The sequence below is a fragment of the Crassostrea angulata genome, chromosome 10 (genome assembly GCF_025612915.1).
Source record: "Crassostrea angulata isolate pt1a10 chromosome 10, ASM2561291v2, whole genome shotgun sequence".
Taxonomy (NCBI): Eukaryota; Metazoa; Mollusca; class Bivalvia; order Ostreida; family Ostreidae; genus Magallana; species Magallana angulata.
This window is the reverse complement of record NC_069120.1, coordinates 6,453,795-6,467,506: the sequence shown is the minus strand read 5'-3', so window position 1 is coordinate 6,467,506 and position 13,712 is coordinate 6,453,795. Positions and strand designations below refer to the sequence as shown.

At 35.8% G+C, this 13,712-nt stretch overlaps 1 protein-coding gene across 1 annotated transcript in view; it reads left to right on the top strand.

Moving 5' to 3' along the window:
- LOC128168153 (uncharacterized) overlaps window positions 1-13,712 on the top strand; it is a 29,060-nt gene that overhangs the window by 3,565 nt on the left and 11,783 nt on the right. The window contains exons 4-22 of the mRNA XM_052834264.1: window positions 16-249; window positions 939-3,540; window positions 3,828-3,910; window positions 4,238-4,415; window positions 6,463-6,524; window positions 6,618-7,871; window positions 7,966-8,104; window positions 8,261-8,347; window positions 8,593-8,750; window positions 9,177-9,353; window positions 9,439-9,535; window positions 9,809-9,955; window positions 10,201-10,315; window positions 10,468-10,564; window positions 11,431-11,560; window positions 11,877-12,036; window positions 12,170-12,247; window positions 12,349-12,435; window positions 13,034-13,082. Of these exons, the coding sequence (XP_052690224.1) occupies window positions 16-249; window positions 939-3,540; window positions 3,828-3,910; window positions 4,238-4,415; window positions 6,463-6,524; window positions 6,618-7,871; window positions 7,966-8,104; window positions 8,261-8,347; window positions 8,593-8,750; window positions 9,177-9,353; window positions 9,439-9,535; window positions 9,809-9,955; window positions 10,201-10,315; window positions 10,468-10,564; window positions 11,431-11,560; window positions 11,877-12,036; window positions 12,170-12,247; window positions 12,349-12,435; window positions 13,034-13,082 (5,934 nt within the window). The remainder of the gene's footprint in view (window positions 1-15; window positions 250-938; window positions 3,541-3,827; window positions 3,911-4,237; window positions 4,416-6,462; window positions 6,525-6,617; window positions 7,872-7,965; window positions 8,105-8,260; window positions 8,348-8,592; window positions 8,751-9,176; window positions 9,354-9,438; window positions 9,536-9,808; window positions 9,956-10,200; window positions 10,316-10,467; window positions 10,565-11,430; window positions 11,561-11,876; window positions 12,037-12,169; window positions 12,248-12,348; window positions 12,436-13,033; window positions 13,083-13,712) is intronic.

Sequence of the window (13,712 nt, the reverse complement as noted above, 5' to 3'; positions counted from 1 at the left end):
CCTTTTGTTGACTAGGGTGTCCTTTATGATGACAAGAAATTCCGCATCGATACAATTCATGTTCGCCCGGAGGATGTTGGGATTGGAGAACAACTTGAGAGTGACAGGCATTACATCCTGATAGAGGAGGAGTCAAAAATTGGAGCAACCAATCAGAATGAAGAAGCTCAGAGTGAAGCAATTGTTCGGCCAACCAGAACTGAGAGTTTGAAGCCCCAGATTAGGACAGGTCTAAAGAGGAGACGTGGAGTAAGCTTTTAATGTAAAACCAATATAAATCAGTGAATGTTCCTAAAGGTATAACATCCCATCAATACAGTCAAGTTATAGTTTGCTTTTCTTAGATATGTTTAAAGTTGCTGAAATATATCATGAATTCTTATTGGAATGCACATATGTAACTATCAAAATTGGGGGTTCAAAGTTAAGGAATAAGTAATAAATTTCAGAGTTACTGTCAGTAAGTTGTTTTAACTTCAACAGGCTTAAATTTAATGGTTTATTAACAAGTACCAATCGCAATGGCTTTGATTTCATGCCATATGAAAATCTACGTTAATATGACAGTTAGATAATGATAAATAATAAAAATTATTTATTTAGTTGACAAAGATAAGCATTTAGTATAATGCATTGAGTGTATAATATGCAGATATGTAGAAACGATACACATGCAGAACTATTTTACATATCGATAGATATATATGACTTGTCTAACAATGACTATGAACTAATCTACTCTATTCTGTGTATACACATTTCACTCAATGTCAATCATTTGGCTGTTAATCTACCTGCAGTTTTTTTTGGTTTGTACTTCTGAAGGTAGTTTGATCCCAGTTTTTCTTTCAAGTTAAGTGTTAAATTGCTGTCCTTGAAAGGTTATTTATAAACCAGGTACTTCTCGGGTTGTATAAAGTCGTAAACATTGATTACAGGGGTTCGTCCCTCCTCGAATGATTGCACCGAGAGACCCGGAACCTCTCCAACAGAAAACCATTGACCACAGCAGCTGGTCAGAGAGCAGAGACTGCCCGGGCTCACACGACACTCCACAGCATGTAGCATCATTTCAACAGAGATATAATATATTAAACCAATGCACTTCTGAAAGAAGTTTATCGATGTCCAGTAATTCTGATCTGATGAGGAAAGCCTCATCATTTTCAGAAAATGTGTTGCAAAAAACTCCTGACAGAAACATTTATAACAATTCATCCTCCCCTGTGATTGGTCAGACAAACAATAAGCCCATGGCATCCTCTCCATGGAGTACATTTGGTTCTTCCCAATCACCAGCTAGCTCAAAGTTAAAGTCATGCCAAGATTCAAATACATTGGAACTGAAAAATGCAGAAGTGAGAAGTGCCCCTTTTTGTGAAGATACTCGAGCACCACCTGTAGATGACTCAAACTGTAGAATACCAGAAATCATGGTACCCAAAACTTCACAAAGCAAGAGAAGTAGTACACAAATTTTAGCACTTTTAACAAAGACAGTTAATAAACCTAACAATAGAAAAATTAGCCCATGTAAAAGCCAACTGCAAATGTCAACTCCTTCCTTCCTGTCAGGCAAGCCTGATGATGTCAAGGGTGAACCCAGACAATCATTTAAGGATAAGGCCCCTGCAGTTAGCTCGGAGTCTGTGCAGAAAGGGAAAGAGAAACATTGCCATCAGTGGAATAATGTGCAGGATGACTCTTTGAGTCAGATATCAGATTTAGTTCAGTCTGATTTAACAAATTCCTCACTGGTATCTGATCACAACACTTACTCATTTAGAGCCGATTCAAAAAATCAGCCAGATGACAGTCATTATGACTTGATATCCACGCCAACAATGGAAATCTGTAGAGCATCAGAAAGTGAGATGGAAGGTGAAGTAGTGTGTAATTCTGAATACATTGGAATACATGTAGTTGAACCTCAACATAATGAAACAAATGAACTTCAACATAGTGGAATATGTGAATCTCAGAATAGTGAAATAAATGTTTTTCAAGATAATGGAACATGTGAACCCCAACATAGTGAAACAAATGAACCTCAACATAGTGACATTAATGAACCTCATCATATAGGAATGAATGAACCTCAACATAGTGGTGTATGTGAACCTCAGCATAGTGAAATGAATAAATCTTCACATAGTGGAATATGTGAACCTGAAACTCTACATAATAAAAAGATAGAAATTCAGTGCACCAGAATAAATAAAGCTGAACAGAATAGTATGGAGAAATCTCCTGAACATAAAGAAGTGTGTGAACATGATGATCTTTCTCCCTGCACAGTGAATGAGAACACTGAAAATAGTAGTTCAGTTGCTTCCTCCAAACTTGATATTGTTGAGGACGAGAATGAGATGGCATGCTTTGGAGGAGCTTCATTTTCCATATCTTTTTCACCATTGTCAGTGATACCATCAGAGTCTGATAGTGACCTTGACATGGAAGACCAACAGACAAATCAGAGTCAGGAATATCAGGGAAACAAAGACTGTTCTATCACGTCTATTGTTGGAGAAAGTCATGAATGTGTTGATGTTGATTCATCTGTCCTTTGTACAGTTGGAAAAAATCATGAGCATGTTGATGTTGGTTCTTCTGCCCCCTCTGGACTTCTTGAATGTGTCGATGTTGATTCATGTGCAGACCAAAGTAGGGAGGTCAATAATCATTCTGTGACAAAAAAGTCTGTAGAAAATGAACCAGTTTTAAGCCAAAAAGAATTAGAATTTCAAGAAGGTACCAGTTTTATCAAGGAAACAACTCAAATCAATTCAGACACATCGCTCAAAGACAGTATTAACTCCATAGTAAAAACTGCAGACAATGGTGAAAAAGAGAAGAAGGGTGTCATATGTATTCATGGATCTGATTTAGGTGAACAGCTTAATACAAGCATAAGTTATGAGAATATGGACGAATTTCAATGTGAAAATAGAGCAGAAGAAGATGATACACAGAGTACAGGGGTGAATTATGTTACAGACAACCAAACAAACAATGAAGGTTTCTCACAGAAATCTCTAGGATGTCTCCAGCTAAGTCCTGATTCTACCAGAAATTTTAGCTATTGTTCACCAACTAGAACTCCAGTAGAGAACAGTCTGATGAAATTTAACAGGTCGGCAGATGTGCTTCCAGAAAGAAACAACTTGCCAGTGTTTGAAACCAGTTGGTCTGATGATAGTTCTTTGTTTGATACATCTCCAGTGGGGCTGACAAACCTCTCCCTGCCTAAAGATAAACCAAGCTTTCATGTTTCTAACATTTCTAGATTTAGTACAGAATGTGATTCACAGTACAGTTCTCTTCAAAAAAGAGAGAATATTGAAGGCAAATATTCTGATCCACTGAGATCTGACTGTGATGCAGACCCATGGAGGCTCCTAGAGAACAAGTACCGGTACAAGATGGAGAATGTGGAAGATCAAAGGCCCATCAACAAGAACAAAGTCACCAGTTTACCACACAGGACAACCAATGACAGATACAGGAGTGGAGCTTTACCACAGACAGAACCAGTTTACAGTAAATATTCTTTTATACTTATCCATTTCTTTTTCTACTTCTCGAGTTTTTCATTGATTTGAATTTATACCAGACTCTTTTAACAAGCCTCTATACAGCTGTTATGCTTCTTTGAGTTAGAGAATTTTGTAGTACATGTATTATGGCAAAACAAATTAAGGCTTCAGTTGATTTTTATAATTTTTACTGACTCCAGTTAGGACAAATCAAAAGGAAATGGAAGAGATGAAGTGACTGGAATGAAATTGTAGACTGTTTATTTGATAGATAGTTATCCTATTTTTCAGGTCTTTCAAGTCTTCCACATCCCTCACAACTGATTAAGGATCCACAAGAACTCAGACATAAAAATAAAGACCTCTCACAAAAGGTTATGGTCACATCAATCTTTCATGTGCAGGAACTGTCAACCATTAAATGACAACAATTGTTCCCAATTACTGGCTTTTGAATTCATTTATATATTGCAAACCATTAATTTTAATTCATATGCAGAGTTTATTGGTGACAAATAGTTAGTTGTGCCAAATAGCTGTCACAAATTGTTCTAATGTTACATGTACAAATGAAAGTTATTTATTGTATGCTATATGTACATGTAGATAAAGTAACAAAATTTTATTTTCTACACCATTTCAACTGTTAAGCAATCGAAAAGAAACATTTTGAAAATTTATTTGTTGTCTAATTTTTAAAGATTAATGAGAAGATGGAGTCATACAAAATGAGAGGAAGTGTGACAGGTATGGTTGCTAAGAGACAAAAAGGTCCGCTTTCTCAGAGGCCTGGCGTGTGCAATAACTTTGCACCAAACATTACTTTCAGTCAAGTGCGGCGGAATTCCCAGAGAAGGACAACACAAGGAGAATTAAAAGGTTAATTATTCTGAGGATTATTGTTAATTATCTGTGGTCAGCTTCAATAATTTATTTTAAGGTAGTACAAAACAGATAAGCTAAATTTTTCCTATCATTCAATTTTTCTGAAATTTTTATATTTTTTTCTTTGGAATGAAATCGTTTAATACGTAAAATTTGAAAAAAATCCGACCTCACAATTTTTGCCCACATCGCCCATAACCTACCATTGGAATCTTCATTCAGTGTAGTGTAAAATGAGATAGTCATTGTTATAATTGTCTATGCCATTAAGTTATTTTTCAAGATATTACAAATATTTGTGCTGCTATTTAAGCAGGAAACCTTCTTGTTACTTAAAAATACTGAAATAAATTCCAACTGGTAACTTAAGATAATTTCTCATGCAATATAATGTAAATCTAGTGCTTGTGAATCCTCTTTTAAGACGAAAATTGCAGCACTTAACGGTATCTAAAAAGATAATGTATAATTCAAATTTGATTCAAATTTAACATTATGATTGGCATGACCCTGTAATAAAAATATATCAAAATAAAGAAAATTTAACCATTGGTTTTAGAATAATTAAGGTTTAAGTACAGTGGAGCCTCACTTATCCGGACACTTTTGTCCCCAGGCCAAATCGTCCGGATAGGTGAAACGTCCGGATATCTGAATTGTGATATTTACCTTTAATATTTATGGAAATATAACTCATAAATAAGTTATACAATGAAATATTTTATTTTGATAGCCATAAGGAATACAAAAAAAAGTTGAGTTTTTTTTTTTATTTTTTCATTGACAGAACTTACCAAAGCTAATTTTACGTATCCATCTTTCTATAGAGTTAATTGCACCCAAGCGATATTTACAAGTAGCGTGAACACTCATCCACGCCATGTTAGGCATAAATTATTATTACACTGTTAATTGAACACACGCTATAAAATTAATGTCGATACCCTGAACATCCCAAGCGGTCTTAATAACTATCGTAAACAGAACTCAAATTATCAAATATTTCATTTCAATTACGTTTTAAAATGAATAGGCGTACGAACGATCTAATCACACTACGATTAATAAAATTTTATTTTAATCAATAGATGACTTTTTTAAACACAAATTAAACAATTTTTATGACAATTAAATCAAACAATAACAGTTCATAAGTTAAATGGCGACAATTAAACATGTCGCATCAATGGTTAACGTAATATCCTCGGGCGAGTACATAGCGTGACACAGGTGACCCCGATTACCGGACAAAGGCATTGTTTAAAACCAACAACCAGTGTCAGATGTTTTTACACCAATTTGCACTTGCACATAAAAAAACTTTCGTGCCCCCGAACACTAAAATGTGACCGTCCGGTTAAATGAGGTAAAATTTAAAGGAAAACTGTATTATGTGGTAAAATTTGACCGTCCGGATCCGGAACGCGGAATTCCGGATAAACGAGACAAATTATTGTGTAAAAATTCCGTTCCCAATAAAAATCGACCGGAAAGTGAAGCGTCCGGTTATCTGGCGTCCGGATATCTGAGGCTCCACTGTATGTTTGACCGAGGTATAAATTGATAAAAATTCTAGATGACGTCATCATATTTGACCTTTGACCTGTTGATATGACCTTAAAATTTGTTTGACATAAAGCTTAAATACTGGTGGTGGTTGTGTCCAAATTTCAGGTCTTTACTTTTAAAAGAACACAAGTTACGCATTTTTAAATGATATAAGGCTAAATTGCACAAAAATCATATGAACACCCTCCAAATGTATGTTTCAAAATATTTGAAATACGTTGTATCCTATATTTATTTGGCCTTGAGTGATTGATGGGTATGATTTATATTTTTTTTCTAAAGATAATGGACTGAAATTAATTTTTACATAATATTAGGTCATTATTTTGTATATTTGAGAAAATATTTCAAATAATTATTTTCAGGGGTGTTTCGTACTACCTTAATACATGTTATAATTACGTTGCTTGTCTTGTATGAATTGCAAGATCAAAGTTGACAAGAATATAAATAGTTGTATTGTTTTACGTAGAGGAAAGTTTCGATGGAGATTGGCTGGATGACTTGCATAGGGAACACAAAGGTTCTGAAGAGGTATGCAGAATGCTTGTATGATTTGAGGAAATTCTCAATTTTAAGTCATTTTTAAAGGCTTTAAAACCTAACAATATTCTTCTCCCTTGCCAGCACACTGCAGAGGTTATGTCCATGAAAAGGAACCAGGGAAATGAAAGAAATTTCAGGGTGGGAATGAGTCCTTGCAATAGAGGAGCTATTTCAGGACCGAGTGACCCTCAGAGGACCATCCAACACTGTAGTCACAACTCCTTACTGGAAACTGAGGACCAGATTCTGACCAACATGAGCAAAAATAACAGTTCATCAAGGGCAGTGACAGGTTTCCACTCACAGGACGAGGATATTTGTAAAGACAGTGCATATGGACAGCCCAGAAAGATGTGTGACTCATCTCCTGATGTAGACTTTAATGACTCAGTGAAAGGCCACAAGATTGCCTTGAGGAGCCAGCCATTTGAGGACCAGTTCCTGATTTCTGGTTCCATACCTCCAGAGATTTCATTGGTCACAAGTGACTCAGTTCAGAATCAAGGGACAGCATCAGATAATTTACATGTAGGCAGTGCCATTTCAACTGTTTCAAAGTGGGGGCAGTATATGCCAGTAGAAGATGAGAATGACCACGATATCTTTGATTGTTCCTATGACTTTAATTCCTCTCTTCTACATAAACCTAACAATGCTTCTCTGTCAGACTGTGACCAAAACAATTATAACCAAATCCAACACAAAAACTCTCTCAGAAATGCTGGAAAGTTTACACCCAAACAGACAATTAATACCAGCGCAGAAAACAATGTGACAGGTACTTCAGAAAGAGCAAGGCATTCTTTTAAAGTCACTTCACATCTGCCCAATGTGGTTAATGGTGAGAATGTTCATTTGGACAGCCAAGAAAGTAATGGCGTATATCTTCCAAATATGGAATATTTTGGGAATACAGATAAAGACATTAAGCGCAATGAGTTTTCTAGCCCTAATGCTAATTACAACCAGAGAAACAGTACCTCACATCATCAAGATGTGACCAAATCAGTGACTCAATGTGTAGGAATGTCCCCTGACGTTATCTGTCTGGGTTCTTCCCCCAGTCTTTACCACCAGGCGGATCTGAAGTCTCCAGCCACCCACATCTACTCCCTAGAGTCCTCTCAAGGTCAGGCTGGCACCCCTGAAGGTCAGACAGTTCCTGAGAAGACTGGCTCATGGAACAGCTCCACTTTGAGCTCCCCTACAGGTCAAGTAGTGCCAGAGGTACCCACCAACAGTACAGGGGAGTCTGTGTTACACAGCCTGGAGAGGAAGTTTAATCCCCCCGTAATAAATCCTACCTCTTCGCCAAACCTACTACTCGGAACCAAGGTTTGTAAATCTTTTCAAAGTTGAAAGTTGTTTATGTATGAAATGCAAACCCTTTGGTTTTAGCACTGTGTATATATGATGTTTTTTTCTTCAGCGGAGTCTATGGGATGATCTACAGTTTGCTTCACTGTCTGAGGTAGAGAGTAACCCCACCCCTGTCAGAAAGATTGTGATACCCACAATGTTTTCATCACCACTACAGTACAAGCAGATCCTTGTGTCTGCCCTCAGAGGTTTGTATTGGTATATGCCATAGTTTTATAATCTATTTATCAGTCTATTGACTGATCTATTTATACATGTATGTATATTAATGGCTGGTGAGAAACATGTCTTCATTTTTGAATTGCTGGTGAGAAGCAGATTAAGATTTCTTTGTTGTTTTACAGAGCATCTCAACATAATTCTGTTTACTCTGTCAAAGCAGTACCACCAGGCCATGTCAAAAACAGACACCTCAAGTCTTACATTTTCAGGTAATTTTTTCTTTGTGACAGATGAAATACAATTACATGTTACTGAGTGTACAGCTCTAATATCCTGTGCTGACTGCAGATACAAATAATTGTTGACACGATTGATGATATGAAGATTTCAGTCATAGAATTTGTGTTCTTTGTAATAAGATTTTATTCAAGCATATAGAAAATAAATTAATTATTAAATTTAGTTCCTTGTAGTTATTAACTTAAATCTAAACATTGCTGATTTTACATAATAGTTAAGAACACAGGAGGCATTCAGAGTGAGAGTGCAGGCACCCCTCTACCCCCTTGTCTGTGTGGGGTCCCCTCTAAACTGGTCCAGGTCAGGAAGGAGGGCTCCAATAAGGGTCGATTCTTCTACTCCTGCACTCATCCAGCCAACCACAGGTGTAAGGTAGGTAGAGTTAGTCACAAAAAAGTTTATAAACTCCGAATGTGTCATGCATCAGCTTATTCTATACATGACATTTTATTCATATTAAGGGTGATTTATATTGCATACTATTTTATACCTTTAAGGTCACTACTTCTAGAAATGTGGAATAATAAATAGAACATTTTGCGTGTTGTGAAACAAGTGAAATAGAATTATACAACCATGCAAGAAATTTTATTTTACATTACCTTAAAGTTTACTATGCCAAAATTTCATTTGTCATTGGTTACAATTATATCAGCTTTACAATATATTATTTCAAAAGAGACTTTTTCGTCTAGTTTTTCCAGTATCGGATATAGGTAATCACATTTAAATTGAATCAAAAACACTTGATTGTTGTGCATTGGTTTAACCCTGGATTTTACTGTATTTTTAATTCAGTTTTTCCAGTGGGCTGATGTTAGCAGTAGTGTTGGAATACACCATGTTGGGTCAAGGATCAGACTGACTGACCCCACGGGAGTGACCGCCCACCTCAGGCAGCACCGCGTCATGTTTTACTGTCAAAGCCAATTCCTGCAGAAGTCATTGGAGAATATACTCGGCCACTTCAAAAATGTAAGTTCAACATGTCATGGAATAATCTCCCTCAGAAGTCAATAGAAAGTATACTGGTTCATTTAAAAAATTATATCTTCCTCAGCCATGGGCAAGGCAGAAATATCAGAGGGAATGTAAAATGCAGAGAAAATACTTCCTTCGATTGTCCAGGAAGGATTCCTCAACTTTATTCTCCAAAGGTCAGAATCAATATTCAATAGGAAAAATTTTGAAAAATATTTTAAAATATATTTTGTATATGTATAAATATATATACATACAGGTATATTGAACAAGTCATCTATACCGTTACATAGATTTCAAGGTTTACCATGTAATTATGATAAGAGCTTAAGTTTGGCCATTAATGCCAAAATTAGAACCCGACCAAAATAATCAGTTAGCATACCTTGAGATGATATGCATCGAGTAACCAACAATTATGTAGGGACACTACCAGCTATTACTTGCAGATGATTTGTGGATTGTATCAAGAGACCTCAGTTTCGATTTGACATCTACATTTTTGGCCAAAAGTACATACTATGGACCAACCTCAGGAAATGAAGTGGAAATTGAACCAATTTCTAAATTCTCCCCATCCAACTGGAACAATGAAGGTTTTTCTAATAAGTACTAAATAATATATGTAATACATTGTATAGTGAAATGAAAAAATTAAAAAAAAAAAATCCTGAATTGTAATAAAGATGAAACCAAACAATTTAATGTTCTATTGATATATTTTTGTAATGATATGCATTAATAATTACCAATTACATGTATTTCATGTTTCTCTAAGGAAGAAGGTTTTTTAGGAAACATTTCAAACTGTTCTGTAATGTTTGAGGTTGCTTTGTTTTAGCTCCTTGTCATGCTATACTGGCAGGGAATGTCAGTTCTGAACTGAGTTACCTTGACAATATACAAGACAACCTACAGCCCTTTAGTGTCCCAATACTAAGCCAATTACTGAGTGTGTAAGTACTGTTAGGTAAATACTGTGTACCTTAAGTACTTATCTTGTACAGCCAACTACTGAGTGTGCACTAATGTATTAGTTGTGTCATTAGGTGTGTACTTTTTCAGTGACATTTAGTGCTATACCAGTATTTATTGTTGATTTTTCTAGAGAGGAAGCTGACGCTTTGAAAGGAAAGAGAGGATTTTTACCTCCCAGACTGTCTGGATCTAAGCGCTCCAACATACATGTCCCAATTCATGCAATGGTTAGAAACCAAACATATTGAAAACATCCTCTAATACTGGTACATATGCAACAGTATTGTACATAAATGGAGGAGATGAAAAACTTTTTCAAACTACCTGTAATAGCCATTTTTAGGTCACCTACGTCACTGTTCATGGGTTAGAAACTTTTGAATATTTATAGCTTCTTCTCCGGAACCACTGAACCAATTTCAACTAAATTTTGCACATAGTATATATGGGTTAAGAGGAGTAAAAAAAACTGAAGTTGATGGTCTCTGGGTCATGGGTTCTTGTGTTTGGGTGGGGCTCTACTGATTATTTAGTGAAAATTTATTAATTATTCAAAAATCTGCTCTGCCCCTTGATATTAAGCAGATGAACTAAGTACATAGTAATGATGAGAAAAAATTCTTCTTCCAAAATTGTAAATTTCATGGCCCCTAGGTCAGGGGTTGTAGTGTTAGGGTAGGACTCTTAATAAATGCAGTAATTCTTTGAACAATTTTCTCCTCTGCTCCTAGGTATTAATCCAATGAACTTAGTACATAGTGATGATAAGGAAGAGGTCCTCTTCCAAAACTGTAAATTTCATAGCCCCTAAGTCAAGGGTTCTGGTGTTAGGGCAGGGCTCTAATGGTTAAATAGGGTAAGGTGCTGTAATATCGACCAAATATTTGCCAAAGATGCACTGCAGTTACTCATGGGCCTTTTGTTTTTTCAAAATAGAAAATTCAAAATAGAGTAAAATACTGAAATGTTCACACCAAAGCACAAAGATGATGCATGCAGCTTGTATTTAACATTGCTCTGTATGTTCAATTGTGTAAACTGTTTTAGTAAATCAGTTCATGACTCAAGTGCATGACCATTAATTCTATTACAGGATGAGTTGGTTAAAGAGTTCATGGGGACGTATTCTCTGAATGTGGATCAGGGTACAGCATTGAGGAGACTAGCAGCCATGTTCTGTGATGGGACTCACAGTGAACTGTCCTCCATTCTCCTGATACATGGTAAGCACTCCCATTGCCAGGTCAACCTCTGGAATTTACATGGAAATGTGGAACAAAAGAGCAGCTATTGTTATGTTCAAAGCAATCAGTTGAAACCATTTGAAATGTTTCTCTTTAGTTTCCAGGTTGGTGGTTATTTGTTTGGTGTTTGGTACATGTTCAATGCTTCTTTGAAGATTACTGGTGTGAACAAATATTTTTTTATGGATAACCCTGCAAATGTAACAATGCTCTGTAGAAATGCTTTATCAAGCCAGGAAAGGATGTGTGGGATTATGTGATGTTTGAGCTCACAGGACATCTTGTTACACTGCAGGCGTGTTTGGGGCTGGCAAGAGCTTTCTGCTGTCTGTGATGATCCAGTTCCTAGTGAGGGTGTTTAAAGTGAATGGAAGCTACACCCCGGGGCTGCCCTACCCCTGGAAGATTCTCATCTCCTCCACCACAAATGTGGCCGTGGACAGAGTCCTCATGGGGTAAGATCTGTGTTCTCTCTCTCTCTCTCTCTCTCTCTCTCTCTCTCTCTCTCTCTCTCTCTCTCTCTCTCTCTCTCTGTACTGTTGAAAATGATTACACATGTATAATAAATTACCACTGCTTCTGTTGTAGATTGCAGGATATTGGATTTGAAGATTTTGTCAGAGTTGGAAGCATGAAAAAAATTGCAAAACCAGTATTACCATACAGGTTAGTATCTATATAAAATGTGTTACTTTTCATAGTAATCTTCACAAGCAAGTGATGTTGATCATGTAATGTACAATGTATTTGATATACTAAATTTATAGTGTGCATGCTACTGGGACAGAGAGCCAGGAGCTGAAAGACTTGCAGGAAATGCTGAGAAGTGGAGACCTCAGTCAGTCCGAAAAACAGTGAGCAATTATCTCTATCTCTTTTTTTTCAGGGAAGCCACCAATATGGCAATAATTTAATTACATGGAGGTTTTAATTGCAGAAAATTGAAAAATATACAAGATTTCTTATTTCCTACCTATACATTGTAAACCAAATCTTTATCCAAAACCCAGTAACAACCTTAACTAATCACCATGAACTAATTAAAGCTCAATCCAAAAAATTAGACTACCTAGATTTGTTATTATACCTTACATCTAACTGTATGTGTACTAGTATGCAACCTTAACTAAACCTTTAAGTTTACTAAAGTCATTATATACATGTACCTATCAGCTCATTTAGATAAGCTGCACTTAAACTTGATACATGTATCTCCATGTTATGACACCAAATGATATATCAGTGAATATGCACATAAAATTTTTAGATATTTTTATTAAACATGGTTACTGTTTTTAATATCAACAAAGCTAAATGAGGCAACAAAGCTAAATGAGGGGTTGTTTCTGTTGATTTCTATTAATTCGGATAAAGAACATTTCGTCAAATAGTGGTCATATCATAAACTGAATAAGATAAAATGCTTATATATACTTTTTATTCTTTTTTCAGCAATGTGCGACAAAGTATAGAGAAACATAAATTGGGAGAAAATAAAAAGGTTTGTAAAAAGTCTTCAGACATTTTTTCATTCTATAACACCACTCTCCTTAATGGTTTTTCAGTTAAACCAATTTTTGATTAGGTTTTTTTATACAGTGAAGATTTTATATCTGGAACATCAGCATACCCAGTACCATGGATATGTTGAAATATAAGTAATTTTTTATGTATTTTAACTTCAGATTCTATATCTTGAATATATGAATGTTTGAAGATTCTTCTTTGTTCCATTGAGTTTGAGATAACTTTATTTACACAATACTACAATACTGAGTCTTCACTACACTTATTTAAAATCAAAGTACTGAAAGCCGGGCTCTTTTGGTGTGTCTTTATGCATATTGTGTAATAAAGACTGAAAATCTCTCTCTCTCTCTCTCTCTCTCTCTCTCTCTCTCTCTCATGCTTTTAATGTCGGCAAAGCATCAGAGAGCGACCAAATTTTGTAAGCGGCTATAAACAAAAATATGTCTGTCTAGTAGAAGTTAAAAAGTTCAACAGTTGCTGCCTGAATTTTGCAACAAGCATTATATATTCAATCCCCATTTCTTCATCGCGCAGCAAAGTAGTTCATGGAAAATCATGCGCATTGTATGTGTCCAAAATGCATAGTAATGTTTTAAAAACA